The 22,870-nt window shown below is 42.7% G+C and overlaps 1 protein-coding gene and 1 long non-coding RNA gene across 2 annotated transcripts in view; one reads left to right on the forward strand and one right to left on the reverse strand.

Annotated features, from left to right (window-relative positions):
- The window catches only part of LOC116591010, a 77,968-nt gene extending 56,004 nt beyond the window's left edge, over nt 1-21,964 (reverse strand). The window contains exon 1 of the long non-coding RNA XR_004285803.1: nt 21,592-21,964. This is a non-coding gene — a long non-coding RNA (uncharacterized LOC116591010). The remainder of the gene's footprint in view (nt 1-21,591) is intronic.
- SORD (sorbitol dehydrogenase) overlaps nt 21,917-22,870 on the forward strand; it is a 32,423-nt gene continuing 31,469 nt past the window's right edge. Inside the window, exon 1 of the mRNA XM_032343570.1 lies at nt 21,917-22,116. Within this exon, the coding sequence (XP_032199461.1) occupies nt 22,054-22,116 (63 nt within the window). The 5' untranslated portion in view covers nt 21,917-22,053. The remainder of the gene's footprint in view (nt 22,117-22,870) is intronic.

Consider the following 22,870-nt stretch of genomic DNA (forward strand, 5'->3'; position numbering starts at 1 on the left):
CTGTCTGTCAAATAAATAAATAAAATCTTAAAAAAAAAAAAAAGTTGTGGTATACTGCCAAAGCCGTACTTGAGGAAACTGTGTAGTCTTAAATAGATACTGGAGATAAGAATAGAGACTAAACGGGTGCCTGGGTGGCTCAGTAGGTTGAGCCTCTGCCTTCTGCCTATGTCATGGTCTCAGGGTCCTGGGATCGAGCCCCGCATCAGGCTCTGTTCAGCAGGGAGCCTGCTCCGCCCTCCATCCCACCTGCTTCTCTGCCTACGCGTGATCTCTCTCTGTCAAATAAATAAAATCTTTTTTAAAAAAAAAGAATAAAGACTAAAAATCAATGAGCTAATAAGCATCCATCTCAAGAAAGTAGGGGGGAAATTTACCAAAAAAACCTAATAGTGGAAATAATGTAGATAAGAGGAGAAATTAATGAAATAGGAAACAAATTTATAATAGGGACAACAAATCAAGAGATTGTTTCTTTGAAAAGACTAATATAATGGATGTATCTCTGGTAAGACTAGTCAAGAAAAAGAAGTATTTGTAATGAATATCAAATGAAAAGAGGAATAAATCTCAGATCCTAAATTGTTTTTTAAAGATTTTATTTATTTATTTGTGTGTATGTGAGAGAGAGAGAGCAAGCATAAGCAAAGGGAGCAGCAGGCAGAGGGAGAAGCAGGCTCCCCACTGAGCAGGGGACGCCATGTGGGACTCGATCCCAGGAAGCTGGGATCACGACCTGAGCCAACAGCAGACACTTAACCAACTGAACCACCCAGGCAGCCCTCCGATGCTAAATTATTTTTAATAAAGTTTTTTGACCAGATTCATGCCAATAAGTTTGGAGGTTTAAATGAACTGTCTAAATTCTTAGGAAATATATCTTACTAAAACTGATACAAAAAAAGGAAATCTGAAGAGCCCTATAACTATTAAAAAAAACAATGGATTTATAATATAAAAAGCTTCCTACAGCCCCATAGGTTGCTAGCATTGTGATCTTAGCAAGTCATGTAACCTATCTCCCTGAGAAATGAAGATAGTAACATAATGTCATAGGTAATATTGTTTTTTTTAAAAAAGATCTATTTATTTATTTACCTGTGATGGGAAGTGGGCAGGGAGGGGCAGAGGAAGAGGAAGAGAGAATCCCAAGCAGACTCTGCTAAGTGCAGAGCCTGACAGAGGGCTCAGTGTCACGACGATCTCCCCTCACCCCCCAGATCACCACATGAGGCAAAAACAAAAGTCTGATACCTAACTGACCAAGCTACCCAGGCTCCCCTGTCATAGGTAATATTGTGAAGACTAAATGAGATAATACCTGTAAAAGCACTTTGCACATGGCCTAGCAGTTACCACACTCTCAATGTATGCTAGCAATTATTAGTCTCCATTACAGCTTTGGGTGTGTGTCACTGAGTACACAAACGTATGTTCTTTAGGCACCCTTGTATGCATGCTCTGAAAGGTGGAGCACAGTCTGGTCTGTCTTTTCTCGGAAATAAAAGTGTTTAGAGGCAACAGATGCATCTGAAATTCAAAAATAAAACAGAAAGTAAATCAGTCTTCTTAAATCAGATTCTGATTTCCTTTTGTACACCTATTCCAGTGTACAAATGCCAGTCTTGGAATTTTTCCGTTGCTGCAGATACAACCTTTGTATGTGTAGATTACTACCTACACACCTCCAGGCGAGAATCCCGACTTCAGTGATTGGGAAAGGCTATCCCAACTTATAATTTACACTATAACCTAGTCACCTGCTATTTCCAATCTGCTTTCATTCCCCCACCGGGGGCTGATTTCCCAGGCTGATGTCTGACTTGGCGTGCCGACTGCTCCTGTGATCTCTAGGGCACGCGGTACTGGCTAGACCGAATATTGCCCACATCTCCTGTGTTAGTTATGTAAAAGTCTTTCCAGCTTATCTCATCTCTTTTCATCCTTTCCCTGTCACTCTGGGACTCTGCTCAAATGAGGTTGTTTAACATATTTAGGGGAGTCTACTTTCCTTGATCAGAGGGATTTTATTCCTCTGGTCCCTGCCTCTGCCACCAGGAGTGTAGGACATAAACCCATCTCACTTCCTTTTGGAATTCCCTGCTTCACTCCCCGAGCCCTTGTTCCCGGCATTGTCTTCAACAAGGGTGCCTTCCAGGTCTGGAGTCCTCACCGCTCTCCTGAGATTTGCTCCTCCCCTACCCTGCTGTGATTTCTTCCACCCTGCTCTTATCTTTGTGGTCGCTCTCATTTCCTTGTCCTAAGGAGTCTCGTCACCACACCTCCTCTGTATTGTGTTTCTTCCTCATTTGTCAGATTTCTAAAAGCTGTTTGTTTCCCTCTTTCCATCCCCACTTGTCCAAATCCTGTCCTAGCCTCAAGCATCATCTCAAGGATAGGTCTGAATGAAGCCTCCTTTGAGAGTCCCTCTTCTTGCTCCTCTCCTAGCTGGCCTCTTTATTCCCCTTATAGCCCTGAGGTTACTCAACCTAAAATTATAATTATTTGTGTAGACCTGTCAATGGCCCTGTACTAGTTAGGGACTTGAGGGCAAGGGTATTTGTTACTCATTTGTGCACCTCCCAGAGTACCCAGCACGATGCCTGGGGCATGGGAGTTGTTCAGGAACTATTTGTTGAACTGAGTCTGTGTGCCTGTGATCCGGATGACAAAGACAAGTATTCCCCCCAGTTTCTAGGCTGGGACTGACGGTGCCCTGATTGGCTTCACTGTTGATGAGGAAACAGGCTGTATGGACCTAGGGGTGTCAGATAAAACAAAGGCTTCCATAATACATGTTTACCAGTCCTGTAAACATACTTCTCTCTCTGTAAGGAGTAAGTAAACATACTTCTCAGTATACTTTCTCAGAAGTAAACATACTTCTCTCTCTGTAAGGAGTCATTCATTTATTCAACAACTATTCATTTGTGGATGACTAGGTGTTGCAAAAAGAGATGACTAGGAGTGGGGACAAATGCCTTTAAGACCTTTGTAATCCAGTTGGGGAGTCTGAAACATAACAACAGAGTGTAAAGCAAAATGAAATAGAATCCTATAACATAGACCACATTCTGTGAGAGCACTAGCCCTTGACTTCAGGAAGGGAAAGGAGAGGCATATTGGAATAGGTGAGGATGGTTCAGAAGAAGAGCGATTTGGTTTTTCCTAGTGAACTTACGGCATTGGCATGACAACAAGGCCTCTGAACTCCTGGCCCACCCCTCAAATCCCTGCATCTGATGGGAGTGGGAGATAGAGTGGGAAGAAGGAAGCAAGTCAAGTACCTCTAGACCTGTGCTGTCTAATACGTAGCCACCATCTATACCAGATGGAGGTATAGAGCACTTTAAAATGTGGCTAGTGTGGGTGCACCGGGGTGGTTCAGTTAAAGCATCTGACTCTTGATTTCAGCTCAGGCAGCTTAGGTCATGATCTCAGGGTTGTGGGATCCAGTTCCACGTTGGATTCTTTGCTCAGTGTGGAGTCTGCTTGGGATTCTCTCTCCTCTCTGCCCATACCCCCACCCCTACTCATGTGCACATGCTCTCTCTCTTAAACAAATAAATAAATAAAATCTTAAAAAAAAATGCGGTCAGTCTGAACTGAGATGTATGTATGTGTAAAAAAATGCCCCAGATTGTGAAGACAGGACCAAAAAAATTAGTTTTCATATTGCTTGCATGTTTAAAATAATATTCTGGATATACTGGGTTAAATAAAATATATTATTAAAATTAATTTCACCCATGTCTTTTCACTTTTATTGCATGAAAACTGCACAAGTTTAAATTAGATATAGGGGTTGCATTATACTTCCACTGGACACCACTGTTCTAAAGGCTGTTCCTCAGGTTCAGAGAGCCTGGAAAATTTGGAAAACACCTGAAGGAAATGGATTCCGATACTGAATCAGGACCCAGGCTCAGTGGTATTTACCGGCCCTGACCTATATTTAAACTCCCAAGGACTTCCGTCATCATCACTTGAGTCTGGGCTGGGCAGAGTCACAGATAGGAAACCTGGTTCTGTCCCATCTGCATTTCCTTATGACTCAGGCCACGGGGATAGATGTGACAGGGAGTTGGTTTGTTTTCTGTGTTTCTTTCAAGCAGCTTCCTTGAGGACACAAACAGCTCTTAAATAGCAAAGGTAAGGGACAGATTTGGTAGCATCTGGTTTTTGATCATTAATCAAGTTAGTATAATTTTTTCCTGGGAGGATATATAACAAATTGTTGATGGCTCTTTAAGATGTTAAAAATGATACATATTACTAAGACAAAACCCTAGGTGTGAGAATAACAAAGCTTCGAAGAAGGAGCTCCAGCTACTAGTAACACAGTTAAGTTGCCCATGTTGGGCATCTAGGTTCCCAACTATCCTTCTCAGCCCTACTGCCCTTACCCTTTGTGAGAGATCACAACCCCCTGACTATTGCTCTGAGACTGTGCCCAGCCACTGATATCTTTATGTTCTCTCAGCTCCAAGCCTCGACTCTTGATATTTCCTTTGCCAGTAATCTTCTTCTGCCTCCATTATGCCCCACTGTTTCAAGATCCATTTAAAAGTGAGACAGAATTACCACTTGGATTCTTTTTGTTTTAATTAAACTCTTTTGTGTAAAATAAGGATCCATTGACAAACTCAAGTAATAGGACTTCGTTTTAAGATGGCATGTGGCAATAAGGAAGATTGACAAATTGTGAAATCCAAGATTAGGAGCTTTTCTGGATCGAAGATGGCACTAGGCATCTCCGTGGCAGAAGTGAATGGATCTTCACTCTTCTGTTCTGCCATTTTTGTGACTTGGCTGAGACTTTGCTTATTGGGGGAGTTCCCCACTTCTGGCTTTCTTAGCATCCATCCTATCACTTTTATCTTGACCTCCCTACGTTTGCATACTCATAGTTTCTGTTTCCTCAGCAACTGAGCCCTACTCAAGAATTATGTTAGCCTTAAAAATAAAACTGCCGTTATTTTGCCAGCAAAAATGGGTTTATTTGGGAAGAGCAGAGAACTGCAATTCCAGAAGGAGGCTATTGCAAACCATAGGCAAATCCAGACAACAAAGAACCCGTTTTTTAACAGAGGAAAGGGGGAATTGGGAAGGGCCATTATAAACAAAAAGTCCATTGAAGTAAACTGGGAGCTCAAAGTATAGTGGCTTTTCATTGGTTGAAGTTGTGACAGTCTCACCAGCTAGGATGTTGCCTGGGGAGGAGGAAAAACTTTCTCCCTCCTGCTGGGATAGTGAAGAAATACACACCTGCAAGGCCTGTCCCTACCTGTAGGGTCTGCAATTCACAAGAAGTAGCCAGGTGTGAGAACTCCTTCTGCTGGCCTCTCCACATCTTTCTAAACAAAGGTTTCCTTTCATTAATTTTAACAATTACAACTTGCTTTTGGCCCCACCTCTTCCTTCTCAACATCTTTTTAGCTTCAGTTCTTATCCCTAATTGCCTGATTCCCTCTTTACTTTCCATTTCAGGTTCCAGAGAGCAACCTGAGGTTATCTTACTGTTTAGACAGAACTTTCTCCACTGAACTGCATCATTAGTATCTGATCCGCCTGCGAATCTGGCTGACTTTGGGGTATCAGGCACCCACACGTGGTCTGACCAACTGTGGCTGGCTGTTCAAGTTCTCTCCCAGCAAGGGCTGTGAGCATGCCAGTCATAACAATTGAGATGTCCAGGACACTTTCACTTGTATCATTTAGTCCTTTCTAACAATCCTGCAAATAGATATCATTCCATTTTCTATAGATGAAGAAACTGGGGAACAGAGAGGTTACTCAAGGCAAAGCCAGCATGCAACCCTAAATCTGCCATCAGAAATCACCATGCAAAAAATAAATAAATGAATAAAAATAAGGAAAAAAAGAAATGGGTGCCTGGGTGGCTCAGTGGGGTAAAGCCTCTGCCTTTGGCTCCGGTCATGATCTCCGGTCCTGGGATCAAACCCTGCATCCGGCTCTCTGCTCAGTGGGAAGCCTGCTTCCCCTCTCTCTCTGCCTGCCTCTCTGCCTACTTGTGGTCTCTGTCTGTCAAATAAATAAATAAAGTCTCTAAAAAAAAAAAAAAAAGATTAAAGCCTGATGGATGAAGTTTAAGATGGGGACAGGGTGTGTGGTGGGGCCAACTGAGGATGGGGCCAACCTACTAACACACCTCTCTATGATTAATGAGGAGATGGGAAAAGGTGAGAGTTGGATGAAATAATATATAGAAAGCCTTTAGAATAATGCCCAGCTGTATTCATTTACTATGGCTGCTGTAATAAATTACCACAAACTTGGCAGCTTAAAACAGCATACATTTGTGAGTGACATTACCAGGATGGCGGAGTAGGAAATCCCTCCATCTCTCCTTAAAGATCAACAATTAGATAGTTACCCACAAATAAAAACATTGCTGGAGAGCTCTGGAGTCCACTTGATAAACTTCAGCAGTGCAGTTAAACAAAAAGTTTGAGAACAACCACACAAAAAGGGAAGGAAGAACAGCTTTGTTTTGTTACATCAACCCATGGCCGCTGCCAGCACTGTTTAGCACCAAGAGGGAACTCCCAAGCTAGAAAGGGTTCCCCTTACCAGGAAGGAAAGAGCCGGGTGAGCAATGGGCACTTGATAAGGAGCATGCAGTTGATGGGACAGCCCTCAGTGGCCTGAGCTGACAAGTCACCATGGCTGCCAGACCTGGTGCCACCAGAGGGTGTTCAGCATCACTGGATTTGCCTTACCAGAAATGCTGAAAGAGTTCCTCAAGCTGAAATAAAAAGATGCTAACTAGTAACATCAAACATGTGAAAATAAGCAACACAGAAGTGCCTGGGTGGCTCAATCAGCTTAGTGTCTGCCTTCAGCTCAGGTCATGATCTTGGGGTCCTGGGATGGAGCCCCGTATTGCAGGGAGTCTGCTTCTCCCTCTCCTCACCTCTCGTGCTCTCTCTTGTTAGCTCTGTCACTATCTCTCAAATAAATAAATAAAAACTTCAAAAAGAAAAGAAATAACATACTGGTAAAGACAAGGATACAGTCAGATTGAGAATACTCTAATATTGTAATATAGTGGTGTGTTTACCACTTAACTAATATAAAGCTTGAGGAGCAAAAGTATTAAAAATAGCTATAGCTATAATAACTTATTAATGGATACACAATATAAAAATATGTAAAATAGGAAGCAAAAATGTGGTAGGGGTGTGATAAAAGGGTAGTTTTTTTGGTATACAGTTGAAGATGTTAGCAGTTCAAAATAAATAGACTATAATACCTACAAGATGTTTCAAGTGAGCCTTAGGGTAACCATAGAACAAAAACCTATAGGTGATACATACAAGACAAAAAGAAGGAAACGAAAGTATATCACTATGGAAAATCATCAATTCATGAAGGAAGACAGTAAGAGAGAAAAGAAGGAACAAAGAAACTACAAAACAGCCAGAAAACAATGAAAAAAATGGCAATACTAATTCCTTACTTATCAATAATTACTTCAAATGTAAATGGATTGAATGTTCTAATCAAAAGGCACAGAGTGGCCACATAGATTAAAAAACATGACTCAATTACATCCTGCCTACAAGAGATTCATTTCAGCTTTAGGAACACATACAGACTCAAAATGAAGGGTGAAAAAGGGTTATTTCATGCAAGTAGAAATGAAAAGACAGCAGAGGTAGCTATACTTACATCAGAAAAAATAGACTTTAAGTCAAAAACTGTAACAAGAGACAAAGAACATCATCATATAATCTTAAAAGGGCCAATTCATCAAGAGTTGTGAATATATATGCACCTAACATTGGAACACCTAAATATATTAAACAAATGCTCAGATCTGAAGGGAGTAATAGACAATATAATAATAATAGGGGACTTCAATACCCCACTTTCAAAAATGGATAGATGATCCAGACAGAAAATCAGTAAGGAAACATTAGACTTGGCTATTCTTTAGACCAAGTGGACCTAACAGACATACAGAGAACAATCCATCCAATGGCAGCAGAATACATATTCACCTCAAGCACACCTGGAACATTCTCCAGGATAGATCATGATGACTCTCAGCAAACTCATAAATATTGAAAGTGTGCCAAGTATCTTTTTTTTTTTTAAGATTTTATTTATTTGACAGAGAGAGATCACAAGCAGGCAGAGAGGCAGGCGGTGGTCGGTGTGGGGGGCGGGGACGGCTCCCTGCTGGGCAGAGAGATTGATGCAGGACTTGATCCCAGGACCCTGAGATCATGACCTGAGCCGAAGGCAGAAGCTGAGTGGGTTAACACTGAGCCCCCCAGGCGCCCCCCAGGTATCTTTTCTGATCACAATAGTATGAAATCAGAAATTACTAATAGGAGGAAAACTGGAAAGTTCACTAATTCATGTGGTAGCATGACCAATGGGTCAAAGATGAGGTCAAAAGGGAAGTAAAAAAATATATTGAAAGAAATTAAAATGGAAACATAATGCATCAAAACTTACAGGATGGGGGACCTGGGTGGCTCAGTGGGTTAAGCCTCTGCCTTCAGCTCACGTCATGATCTCAGGGTGCTGGGATCAAGCCCTGCATTGGGCTCTCTGCTCAGCAGGGAGCCTGCTTCCCGCATCTCCGCCTGCCTCTCTGCCTGCTTGTGATCTCTCTCTCTGTCAAATAAATAAATAATATCTTAAAAAAAAAATTTACAGGATGATGGGGCACCTGGATGGCTCAGTGGGTTAAGCCTCTGCCTTCAGCTCGGGTCATGATCTCGGGGTCCTGGGATCGAGCCCCACATTGGGCGCTCTGTTCAGAGGGGAACCTGCTTCTCCCTCTCTCTCTATCTGCTGCTCTTCCTGCTTCTGATCTGTTAAATAAATAAACAAAATCTTAACAAACAAACAAACAAACAAAAAACTTACAGGATGCAGCAAAAGCAATTCTAAGAGGGAAGTCTACAGCCATAAATGCCTACATTAAGAAAAAGAAAAGATCTCAAATAAATAGCCTAACTTCATGTGTCAAGGAACTAGAAAAAGAACAAATTAAACCCAAAGTTATAAGAAGGAAGGAGATAACAAAAAGCAGAGCAGAAATAAATGAGATAGAGAATAGAAAAACAGTAGAAAAGATGAGCTGGTTTTTTGAAAAGATAAATAAAACCAGCAAATCTTTGAGTAGATTAACCAAGAAAAAGAGAGAAGACTCAAATAAATAAAATTATAAATGAAAAAGGAGATATTATAGCTGATACCACAGAAATACAAAGAATAATAAGGGTCAGCTATTAAGAGTTATGTACTAACTAATTGGACAACCTAGTAGAAATGGATAAATTCTTAGAAATATACAACTTACTAAGTCTGAATCATGAAGAACAGAAAATTGGAGTAGACCAATAACAAGTAAGAAAACTGACTCAGTAATCAAAAACCTTCCCACAAAGAAAAGCCTTTTGGAATGGATAGTTTCACTGGTGAATTCTACACAACATTTAAAGAATTGATGCCAAAAATTTTTAGAGGAAACACTCCCAAACCCATTTTATGAGGCCTGTATTATGCCGATTCTAAAGCTGGATAAGAACACTACACAAAATGAGAATGTACTTCTGTCAATGAACGCTGAGGAATATATGGAATGTACACCTGAAACTAACATAACACTGTATGTTAACTACACTGGAATTAAAATTTTAAATAAAAAAAGGTTTAAAAATCCTAAAAAAAAAACAAAAAACACTACATGAAATGAAAACTATAGGCCAATATCCCCAGTGAATATATAGACACAAAATTTCTCAACAAAATACTAACAAACTGAATTCAAGAGCACATTAAAAGGATCATATACCATGATCAAGTGGAATTTATCCCTGGATACAAGAATGGTTCAACGCACGTCAATCAATAAATAAGACACACCGCATTAACAGAACGAAAGACAATAATCATACGATTGAGTCAATAGGTGCAGAAAAAGAAATTGGCAAAATTTAACATCTTTTCATGATAAAACAATAAATTGGAAATAGAAGGAACATAAGTTACTCAGCCATGAGAAAGAAGAAAATTCTGCCATTTGTGACATCATTCATGTCAGAATGCTTAAGGGCATTCTGCTGAGTGAAATAAGAGAAAGAAAGACAAATATTGTAGGACCTCACTTACATGTGGAATCTAAAAAACTGAACTCTCAGAAACAGAGTAGAATGGGGGTTGCCAGAGGCTGCGCGGTGGGAGTGATGGGGGGATAGTGGTCAAAGGGTACAACTTTCAGTTATAAAATGAATATGTTCTGGGGATCTAATTAACGTACAGCATGGTGACTACAATTAACAATACTATTTGTGTACTTGAAAATTGCTAAGAGAATAGAGCTTTACTATTCTCCCCACAACAATGACAAACTGGTAATTATGTGAGCTGAAGGATGGAACTAACCCTATTGCAGTAAATATCTCCCAATATATCTGTGTATCATATCATCACATTGTACACTTTAAACTTACACAATGTTATGTCAATTATATCTCCACAAAAGTAAAAAACAAAAACAACAAAAAACATTACCACACATTTATTATCTTATAGTTCTGGAGGTCAGAAGTCTGAAATCTGTTTCAGTGGGCCAAAATCAAGGTATCTGCAAGGCCACACACCCTCTCAAGGCACAGTAAAAAAGTCCTGTTTCCTTGTTTTTTCCAGCATCGAGATCTGGGTTCTTTGGTGGCACCTTCGTACATCTCGAAAGCCAGCAGTGTAGCGTCTTGCTTTAGGCATCACATTGCCTTCTTCTGTACTAACATATTCCTTTGATCCCCTCTTATAAGGACACTTTTGGTTACATTTAGGATCCACCAAGTCCATCTAGGATAATTTCCCCATCTCAAGATCCTTAACTTAATTACACCTGTGAAGTCCCTCTTGCCACATAAGATAACACACATATATACAGGTTCCAGGAATTAATACCTGGATATCTTTGGGGGCCATTATTTAGCCTGCCACACTGGCATAAAGAAAATGATTAAGAAACATTAGCTATTATTATTACTGGGCTAAGTACATCATCTGTACCACCTCATTTAATCCTCATTACAACCCTGTGAGGTGGAGACTATATCCCTATCTTACAGAAAAGAGGTATGAAAGCTTTAATAGTTGCCTAAAATCAGATGGCAAGTAGAATTCCAACTAAAAAGACGAAAGCCCAGAGCCCATGCCCTTGGCCACGATCACAGTCTGGCTTGGGGGAGCACACCTAATATTCTCCCCTTATAGTAATGGTGAAGGGCCATCCTACTTTTCTATTTCAGTCATTTGAATGGATACGTCTTTTCTTTTCTTTTTTATATTTTTTTTATTTGACTGAGAGAGAGAGGGAGAAAGCAGGCACAAGCAGGAGGAGGGGCAGAGGGAGAGGGAGAAGCAGACTCGCCGCTGAGCAAGGAGCCCAATGTGGGGTTCAATCCCAGGATCATGACCTGAGCTGCCGGCAGACATTTAACCAACTGAGCCACCCAGGTGCCCCTGGATGCATGTTTTCTTGGAGAAGGGACGTCCTTCCCCACTGACTAGACTCTCTTTCAGAATAGGGAGTCTGCCATGCACTTTCCCTTGTGCCTGGTGCTCTGTACATACTGAAAATGAAATCAATGTTGTTGATTTAACTGTCAAAGCTAGAGACCATAAAGACAATTAAATGCAAACAATACTGATCAAACAGAACAAAACCCACAATCTTATTTTGCCAACCCTTAGAGGCTGACATAGTGAGAAGGGTGAACTGAAACGGAGAAGTTTAGTTTTACCTTCTAAAGGTCAGCAAGTCTATTGGTCTGGGACATGCAGAGATTAGAACTACTTTTTGGGAAAACATCTCATTTTGTTCCATAAAGAATACGGTTTTGTTAATGCAGTATGTTCTAGTCATCCTGGCACGTTGGGACTGTGGTTAAACTCAGCATACTCTGGGATGGGTAGGAAATGGGCACCATTCAACAGGAGAAAGTCAAATCAGCAAATAAACTATGAAAAAAGAGGTATCTACAAGGTTAAAGTGTTAAGCATTCTGGGTGACGGTGGAGAAAAGCAGTATGAAGGAAAAGTGATAGAAGTATGTGATGAAGGTGGGGGACCTGATGGCTCCATCAGTTGAGGATTGAGTATTTGACTCTCAGTGTGGTGATACTGAATCCCAGCCTCTCCCCGACCTTCAGGCTCTGAGGCCAGCGCTGAGTCTACTTTTCCCTCTCCCTCACCCCCTGATCCCCCATAAATAAATAAATAAAATATTTTTTTAAAAGGTTCATGATGAAGGCACGTATTTCTGAAAGATAATAAAACATGATGAAAGAGAAGAAGAAAAGAAAGGCTTAGAATTAGGCAAGGAGAAGGGGAGGCAATTTAAGACTATCTCTAAAATATGAGAGAAAGGGGACATGTGGGTGGCTCAGTGGGTTAAAGCCTCTGCTTTTGGCTCAAGTCATGATCCCATGGTCCTGGGATTGAGCCCCACATCGGGCTCTCTGCTCAGCTGGGAGGCTGCTTCCCTTACTCTCTCTCTGCCTGCCTCTCTGCCTACTTGTGATCTCTGTCTGTCAAATAAATAAATAAAATTTTTTAAAAAAAGAAAGAAAATAACAGAGAGAGGAAAAGAAGGAGCAATAGTGAAAAATTAGGAAGAAATGAAATGTGAGCCAGAAGACCTCAGGAAGGTGGAATAAAACAAAATCATCCCCCCCCAGAAAAATGAAAGCAAAACTGGAAGTATCACAAAAGAGCAGGCATTGCTAAAAACAGTGAAAGACACAGAGGACAGAATTGAGAAAAGTAAACAAAATGAAATGGAAAGGGACAAATTTAAAAGGAATAAAGAGAAAGTGACAGATATGGAAGATAGGCAAAAGAGATCCAATATTTGCATAATGGATTTCCTGATGAAGATAGCCAAAATAATGGAATAGAAAATAATTTCAATATGTAATTTGAAAGAATTTTCCAAAAATAAAATAATAATGTGGGGAAAAAATATGTGCTAGCAGAAGGGGTTTTTGGTTTCCAGAACCATCCTGGAGAGACGGTTCTCTGACCTAAGGCTGTGAGGAGCCAGTACCCACTAACAGCTGTGGAGGCATCCAGCCATGGAAGCAGGGTGGCATCAGCAATTGTGAACATCCAGCACACCCCCTCTCCCATCCCATGGTTTCATGCTCACTGTGCAATCTTCCTAGTGACATTTTGATTTCCACCCAGATTTGCTCACAGGAAAGGGAGATGAACCAATTGCATATCCGCTCAATCCCCTTAGTGCTGTATGAATGGAAATCTAAAACTCCTTAGACCTTGGCCACCTTAATTCCCTGAGTTAGGGCCTTGGAGATGCTAGTAAGGATACTCTGTTACTTACTGTAGTTTCTATTTTTTTATTAACATGACACCCCATGTTAATACCATTTCCCTGTAAAGATGCCTTTCTCATTCTACTCAGGCTCTACACCTATGTTGCCCTCCCCCACTCCTATTTTGCACCCCTTCCATCCCACCTTACCTCCATTGTGGAGATTGGATACCCTCTTCAGTTTAATGGCAAACTTCTCTATCACAACTTTCATTTGCTCCCCAGCAATATTTTTCTGGTGAATGTTCTTTATTTCTTTTCCTCTACCTTTTTTTCCTGTTTTGTTTCCTTTATCGTGTTTGTACAGTTCCTATTCTGGCACTTCACTGATAACTAATGAATAACATGAAATACTCCTGGACCAGTTATTTGTAGACATGACATTGTAGACATGACATGAAGAGGACAAAGCAGAGTTCTAGGCTAACAGGAATTTCCTTTATAACCCAGGTTGTTTATAAGAGCTCCTTTAGCACTTAACCATGGGGTGGTTAAGTGTCCCAACTTTTGATTTCAGCTCAGGTCATGATCTCAGTTAAGATCGAGCTTCCTGCAGGGCTCCGCGCTGATTCTCTCTCTCTCCCTCCCCCTGCCCCACCCTTTCTCTCCCTCTCTCTCTCCTAAAGAAAATAAAAATAAAAATAAAAATAGTTCTTTTTAGCTCCTACTTCTCCCAGCCATGGCATAGACAGGCTGTTTGCAACAGAGTCTGCCAGCTGCTCCCTATTGCCTCTTCCAAGTAAGACTTGTTAATGGCATTCCCTTTCCAATCCTATCTTCTCTGATTCTTAGAATCATACCAGTTCTGGGAGGTTCTATGCTCCCTGTCCTTGCTACAAAAATGGACTTTTTGTACCTCAGAGGGAACTCCTGACCTTGGAGAAGTGTGATTTTCCAACTTTTCCCATAGATCTTCAGGTATTCCTGCCACATTTCTTGTAGTCCTGTATTTCTGTAACATGAAACACTGGAAAACCTATGTACATCCCTGGATTGGGTTCCCTTATTCACCATGGCCCTACCACATGGCTAACTAAAGATTTATTTTACTTATTTTTTATAAAGTGAGAGAGTGCAAAAGCACATGGGTGAGCAGGGGGAAAGGCAGACGGAGAGGGAGAGGATCTCAAGCAGTTCCCAGCTGTGAGCAGAGCCCCACCAGGTGCAATCACACTACCCTGGAGATCAGGACCTGAGCCAAAATCAAGAGCTGGCTGCTCAGTGGCTGGGCTGCTAGGCTCTGCAACACACTGCTAACTTTTTTTTTTTTTTTTAGATTTTATTTATTTATTTGACAGACAAAGATCACAAGTAGGCAGAGAGAGAAAGAGGAGGAAGCAGGCTCTCTGCTGAGAGCGAGCCCAATGTGGGGCCCCATCCCAGGACATTGGGATCATGACCCAAGTGGAAGGCAGAGGCTTTAACCCACCGAGCCACCAGTGTGGTGGCGCCCCACCAGACTGCTAACTTTTAACGCTGGTCTCTTTTGCCTCTAGGACTCCATGCTTGTGTTGCTGGAATACACACTCTCTCTTCTTCACCTCCCTGGTGCGACTGCTTAAGCCTTTCGATTACAGCTTTTGTATCACTTCCTGGGGGCAATCTTCCCTTGCTTTCAAGCCGGACTGGGTTTTCCTGTTACACACTTTCATGGTATCCTTTCCTTTTTCTTCATAGCCCTTACCTTAATTATGCTAGAGTCAGACTTCTGTAGTCCTCTATTTAATGACTTCTTCTTCTTGAATGGGATTGTTTCTGTCTCGCTCATTGTACCTCCAACATTTTATACCTGGCCTGTCATGGATTACCTACTATGTATTTGCTAAATGGATACATGAATGATTCCAAACGAATATGGCTCCTGTTTCTATCTTCATACCAAAATTCTTTGCCATGATTACCCAGGACCTCCTTTTGGCTAAGTTCACTAGACACTTTTTGTTTCTATCTTGATCTCTCGTCAGTATTCAACAGTTGGCTGCGTCCTTCTTAAAACACTGGCTTTTGCCAATATGATCTCCCTCATTCTCAGGATTCTTTTTTTTTTTTTTTTTTTTTTTTTTTTTTTTAGATTTTTATTTATTTATTTGACAGAGAAATCACAAGTAGGCAGAGAGGCAGGCAGAGAGAGAGGAGGAAGCAGGCTCCCCGCCGAGCAGAGAGCCCGATGCGGGACTCGATCCCAGGACCCCGAGATCATGACCCGAGCCGAAGGCAGCGGCCCAACCACTGAGCCACCCAGGCGCCCCCTCAGGATTCTTTGTTGGTTCCTCTTTCCTTTTCCTGGTCCCTCAATGTTGGATGCTGGAAGTTCAGACCTGAAGTGGGTCTTTTTTCATTCTATAGGTTGCAGGATTTCTTTTCCTTTATTGTCCACAGTTCTTGGTCATGCCACTTCAAAGAATAAAGAGGTAGACCTGAAGAAGAATGATAGGCAAAGCAAAGTTTACTGAGTGATGGTGAAGCAAAGTTTATTGGGCAATAGTACAAAGCTCCCGAAAAGGGACGGGACCTGAGAGAGTTGCCAATTTGGCGTTTAAATCTAGGTGTTTTTAGGGACTTTTGGGTGTGGGCTGATTTTATTCTGATTAACCCTCCACGTGTCTGTCACCCCATCAGGTTTTTGTTCAGGTGCTCATCTACCTATCAGGTAGTTGTTCACGTGGGAAAGGATAGAGGGTTCCTTCCAGGGTGGTGTTTCATAGCCCAGGGGCCAAGAGGGCAGTGGCTGCCACTATCCTAAGGCATGCCAGGCAGCTACCAGTCACCAGATCAAGCTCTTTGTTTAAATATCCCACTGGCTGTCAAGCTGGCCCATAGGCCTGTGTTAGGACGCCCAGGGCCATTCCCTTAAGTCCCTTCCCTTCCTCCCTGTAGCAGACTTAAAGGTGGGGCACTGAATACAGTCTAGATTAACAGCATGGGGGCTTTTTCCTTTTAAGGGTAGTTTTCCTCTTAGGACGGGGGCTCTTGTCCCTGCCTACCATTTATTACTATGTACTCTCCCTACCTTACCTCCCCCTCTCTTATTGCTTTAAATACAGTTTATATACCAATGATATCCAAATTTAGTCTAGATTTTCCAAACCAAGACTTTCTCAGACCCTCATATCCCTGGTTTATTTCTCTTGGATGTCTCACAGGCATCTCAAATGGGCCCTATCCATAGTTACCAGCCTGATTTTTCCCAAAATCTGTCCTTCCTCCCTCAGTACTGCCCATTATCAGATAATAGGACTCATCTATCCAGTAATCATGTCAGAAATCTGAGAGCCAACCTTCCAACTACCTTCTCCTCAACCCCTATAAACCAAAATAAATCACAGGTCTACCCGCTTCACTCCATCTCCACCTCCAGAATTATCCAAATCACCATCCTCAGCTAGCACGTGACAGTAACCTTTAACAGGTCCCCTTGCTTCCACTCGTTTGCACCAGCACTGCCGCCACTACCAGCAAGCACCTCTCTCCTCTGGATAGTTCTAGACTAAAACACCTGCTATCCTTACTCTTTTACTAAAGTTTTGTTTTTTTTTTTTAAACAGAGAGAGATTCCTTCCTTCCTTCCTCCCTTTCTTTTTCTTTCTTTCTTTCTTTCTTTCAATTTTTTATTTGAGAGAGAGCATAAGCAGGGGGAGCAGCAGGCAAAGGGAGAGAGAGAGAAGCAGACTCCCCACTGGGGCAGGGAGCTCGATGTGGGCTCAACCCCAGAACCCCGAGATCATGGCCTGAGCCCAAGGCAGACATTTAACCAACTGAGCCACCCAGGCAGCCGGAATCTGAAACAGACTGCACTGAGCGTGAGGCCCAATGCTGGGCTCATTGTCACCATCCTGAGATCACGACCTGAGCCAAAACCAAGAGTGGGGTGCTTAACCAACTGAGCCACCCAGGCTCCCTATTCTTTTCCTAACCTTCCTTGAACTTTGTTAATGGAGGTATGTTATTAGTTCCTTAGGGAGGCCCATTAATCTCATTCATAGCATATGGAATATATTAATTTAATTTTCATTGGTAAGCTTATTTCCAAGGTTTGCAAGATACACCATAGTTTTTTTTTCTTTCTGTTTTCTCTCTTTTGTTTTGTTTTTCCTTTTTTGTTGTAAATAACCAGGCTGGAGTAACATGAACAGTTGATGACCAAATGGCGAAATCGGGATTTTACAACTCTACTGACCTTTAGAAAACTAAGGCCCCATGGCACACTTTACTTGTTAGTACACAGTGTTATCTACACCTTAAGTAACCCGGTGTTTATGATAGGATACTGCCTGGACTAAAGTCTCCCTTTCTCTTAATATGTGACCCCAGGAGATATGCATCTGTGATTTAATTTTTAAATTCCAATAGGAAATGTATCACCAACTTGCAGTTGTATTCAGTGAAGAGTGCCTTAAAGTGCTGTGCTATATGGGAAAGTTAGGCAGAGACCCAGAGAAACTGGGCTGAGCAGGGCACCCACAAAGGCAAAGTCAGCATTTTATCCTCTATTCAGTAAAATGCCTAAAAAAAATCTGTTCCTCACCATCATGAATGCTGGCCTCTGTTAGAAATTCTGTAGAAATGCCACACCAAATTGTTTAAATACTCTAATAACAACTTGCTTTTCTACTTTAAAAAATGTCAGTTTCTTAAGAATCTGTATCAACTCACCCTTTTATTTTTTTCTTAAAATGGCCTCAGTCATAAAATATATTTCTAAATTGGTCTCCTGCTTTTCCAAATCTCTTTACCCTTAGGCAACAACCCTTAAGACAGTTTCAAAGTGTTATTACTCATGAGGGAACACATATCTCTCCAGAGTGCGGCCATTCTGTCATATTTTCGTGTCAAACCTCAGCTTTGGTTCTGGTGTTCTGTTTATTCAACTGAAAAGTCAGTGAGTGTCTACTTCAAGTGCCTCCCCCTCCCCCACCGCTCTTAAGCCATTCCTAGGCCTTTCTCCATCGTCAGCTTCACCCACTGGAAAGCCATGCTTGGAAGACTGTGAAGAACTCAACAAGGCAAGGGGGGAAAGCTGAGTTTTAAGTTCAAGTGTATGAATGAAGCTGGGTAACTCCGAGTTAGTCCATCTCTCCAACCAAAGCCTGCTCAGAAGCTGAGTGCAGGAGGTGCTGGTGGGACCTGCCAAGTATAGTCTAGCCTTGTGGGATAGATCTCAAAGCAATGAACATGACAGACTCTACAAGTCCCCTACAAAAATCTATCCTATTGCTTTGTCACACAATACCCCTGCCCTGACACATACTTTCATTTTTATGACTGAGGTTCCAGAGCTTGATCCATGTTTATCATCAAATTTTTTTTTTTTTTGAGCTCCTTCATTGTCCAAAACACTTTACCAAATTCTGTTTTTAAAAATGAGGCCTTGAGGGGCACCTGAGTGGCTCAGTGGGTTAAGCCTCTGCCTTTGACTCAGATCATGATCTCAGGGTTGAGATGGAGCCCCACACTGGGCTCTCTGCTTGGCAGGGAACCTGCTTCCCTCATTCTCTCTCTCTCTCTGCCTGCCTCTCTGCCTACTTGTGCTCTTTCTCTCTCTCTGTCAAATAAATAAATAAAATCTTAAAAAAAAAAAATGAGGCCTTGGGGAACCTGGGTAGCTCAGTGGGTTGAGTCTCTGCCTTTGGTTCAGGTCATGTTCTCTGGGTCCTGGGATTAAGCCCCGCATCAGGCTCTCTGCTCAGCAGGGAGCCTGCTTCCCCTCTCTCTCTGCCTACTTGAGATTTCTCTCTCTCTGTCAAATAAATAAAATAAAATCTTTTAAAAAAATAAATAAAAATAAAAACAAGGCATTAGCAAGGGTTCCAGAGGAAAAAAAAATTGGTGAGGATGTAGAGTAAAAAGAACCTTCATGCACAGTTGGTGGGAATACAAGCTGGTGAAGCCACTGAGGTAAACAGGATGGAGGTTCTGCAAAAAATTAAAAAGAGAATTATCATATGATCTAGGAATTCCACCACTGGGTATTTATCCAAAGGGAAAAAAAAACCCACTAATTTGAAAAGATATATGCATCCCTATGTTTACTGCAGCATTATTTACAATAACCGTGATATGGAGCCAGCTCAAGTGTCCATCCATACCTGAATGAAGAAGTGGTATATATTTATAATGGAATATTACTCAGCCATGAAAAAGAGTGTGTGTGTGTGTGTGTGTGTGTGTGTGTGTGTGTGTGTGTATATATATGTTTTTTTTTTTTGCCATTTACAACAACATGGATGGACCTAGAAGGTGTAATGCTAAGTGGAAGAAGTCAGATAAAGACTAATACCATGATATTACTCATATGTGGAATTCAAGAAAGAAAACAATGAAAAAAGATACAATAACAACAAAACACTCTTTTTTTTAAAAAAATATTTTATTATTTATTTATTTGACAGAGACAGAGATCACAAGTAGGCAGAGAGGCAGGCAGAAAGAGAGGAGGAAGCAGGCTCCCTGCTGAGTGGGGCTCGATTCCAGAACCCTGGGATCATGACCTGAGCCAAAGGCAGAGGCTTTAACCCACTGAGCCACCCAAGGGCTCCAACAAAACACTCTTGAAGTCAGACACTTTACCGACTAAGCCACCCAGTCGCCCCAAAATATCTAAAATCTTTTAGAAACTGACCATATGAACTGTTGGTGAGGATTTGGAAAAACTGGAACTCTCCGCTCCAGCCACACAGTTGCTGGGAATGTAAAATGGTACAGTCACTTTGGAAAACAGTTTAAAAGTTCCTCCAATGGCTCAATGCAGAGTAACAATGACCCAACAACCCAGGAAAAAGGAAAGCCTTTGTCCATATCAAAGCTTGCTCATGAATGTTCATAGCAACCATATTCGTAATAGTAAAAAACTTCAAAAAACCCAAGTCTCCATCAACACATATATGAAAAACACATTATGGTACATCCACACCCAGAAACAATACTCAGCACTAAAAAAGAATGAACATATTGATATACCGATAAAAAGGAATGAACATATTGCTATATGCAACAACTTGGATGAATTTCAAAACAACTGTGGTAAGTGAAAAGAAGCCAGACTAAAATAAATACCCACGTTTTATACCATTTATATAAAATTCTAGAAAATGCAAACTAATCTGTAGAGAAGAGAGAGAAGCAATGGTTGCTTTGGATAGGGAGATGATTTTTGAGGGGGACAGACATGCTCATTGTCTTAAATATGATGATAGCTTCATGATGTACACACATATCAAAACTTATCGTAGTGTGTACTTTAAATATTGGCTGTCTACTATATGCCAATTATACTTCAATAAAGCTGTTTAAAAATTGAAAGTAAGGGACGCCTGAGTGGCTCAGTTGGTTGAGCGGCTGCCTTCAGCTCAGGTCATGATCCCAGCGTTTCTGGGATCGAGTCCCACATCCGGCTCCTTGCTCAGCAGGGAGCCTGCTTCTCTCTCTGTCTCTTCCTGCCATACTGTCTGCATATGCTCGCTCTCTCTCTCTCTGACAAATAAATAAATAAAATCTTAAAAAAAAATTGAAAGTAAAAGGAAAGTAAGACATTTATTAGATTAAGGAAAAAGAAGGAAAGAAAAAAAAAAAGAAAGAAATAAGGCCTTGCCCTCAGTGGCCTTCCAGAGCATTTGCAGAAAGTATGGCTACAGGTGAAAGTTACAGATGTGACCCACTTGCGGGTCATACACTGAGTGCCACAGGGAGATATCTTCAAGGGCTGGGCACTGGGGCAAGTCTCCTGGAGGAGATAAAATGATCCAGCGGTATGTCTGGGCCTGGGGAGAGGCTGTAGGGAATGAAAACCTGAGCACTGTTCTCAAAGGAGGGAAAAGCGTTTATGGACTTGGGCCTGTCCTGAGCTCTCCCCTTGGAGTACAACTTCACTCCTGAGGAAAGAGAGGCTTGAAGGAAGAATGTAGGCAGAAATCCCACTTTCATTATAAGAAGCACAGCCAGCTGCTCTGAAAGGGTCTGCAGATTCTATTTCATAGCTTTTTTACTCTGATGCATCAATCCCATGGGATGGTACTCCAATTCACTGACTCTTACTAGTACCAGGCGCTTGGCGGGATGCTGGGGACGCTGGGAGAACGTGCGGGTTGTTTCTCTGTGTATAGACCGAACCCTACCTGCAGCCTCAGCATTCCAATGCTACTACAGATACAGACACCCCGCCCCCCCCCCCCCCCCCGGCTTCACCCATAGGTAAGACCTAGGCTTACCCTATCAGAATCTCAGTGCTGGTCCCGAGACTCTGCTCCCCTTTGCAGAACCCCCTCCTTCTGCAGCTGAAGTCTGAGGACATTGGTCTGGTGGCTGCGGCCTCTGCAGGTTACTTGCAATGCAGCCATGTTCCCTTGAATTGGAGGCGGACAGAAACACCAGCGTCGGCAGATGGCTGCGGCGTCCAGTATTCCCGCCTGCTCCCCAGGACCCTCCGCAGTCCTCTTCCAACCTTCCCCCTGCCCCCTCCCGAACCCCCTAAGGGCAAACGGCGGAGCGTCGCAGGGAGGCCCCGCCCCCCCAACACTAGCCCCGCCCCGGTTGTCAGGGGCGAGGAAGCCCCGCCCCGGGCCGGGCGTGCGCCTTTTCTGACAAGCGGGGCCTCCTGGCTCTAACCCTCAACCCTCGCGGGGCTACCATCAGAACCGTCAGGCGTCCCGGCCCGGCAGGGAGAAAACGACATGGCGGCGGCCAAGCCCGAGAACCTCTCTCTGGTGGTGCACGGACCCGGAGACCTGCGCCTGGTAAAACGGGAAGGGGGAAGGGAGACCTAGTCCGACCCTGCCCTGCTGGCCTCCGGACTCAGCCGCGGTCCCAGCTCGCCAGTTCCAGCCTGGCGATGGCCCTCACCTCCGTGTCCCGGCCACCCGGATCAGAGCTGGTTACCATGTTGTGGGGAGGGGGCTGTTGGGTGTAAGGTGCTAAGAGGAAGGTTCTTGTCGCGTGTCTCCCCGGAGCCCAGCCCCGTGGCCGGCACGTGGCCAGAGCCCAGGAAGTTTGCAAACCCGATTGAAGCCTTCTGCCGCCTCCTCCAGTTGCAGAGTCTAGTCTAGCTCCTTGTCATTGCACATGGAAAGAGATCCCAGGAGGCTCCCTGATATAGGACATGCCCTGAACTTCTCCTGGAAGACGGTGCAGGGCAGAAAGGAGGGCCACAGGGACATTTAAAAGCCGTGGGACTCGTGTTTAATCTGTCTTGCGTGGGGCTCATAACTCCTTTGCAGGATTATTATGATCACAAGAGTACCCAGCACTTAATTAGGTACTCAGAAGATGCCAGTTGCTGCCTCTTTTCCTTCCAGCACCGGCTGCATCTCCAGGACTCCTATTGTTCCCTGTTCCTATGCCAGACTTCTGGATCTGGATAGTGTACATGTCTCTAAAACTTCTCTCCTCCTTACCGCCCTTAGTCCACACTTGGTTCACTTTCGGCCATTTTCCTCTGATCTGGCTCCATTGTTTCTTCAAGAGCATTGTGTATATGCCTCTGGGGCACCA

Source organism: Mustela erminea, chromosome 5 (genome assembly GCF_009829155.1).
Source record: "Mustela erminea isolate mMusErm1 chromosome 5, mMusErm1.Pri, whole genome shotgun sequence".
NCBI lineage: Eukaryota > Metazoa > Chordata > Mammalia > Carnivora > Mustelidae > Mustela > Mustela erminea.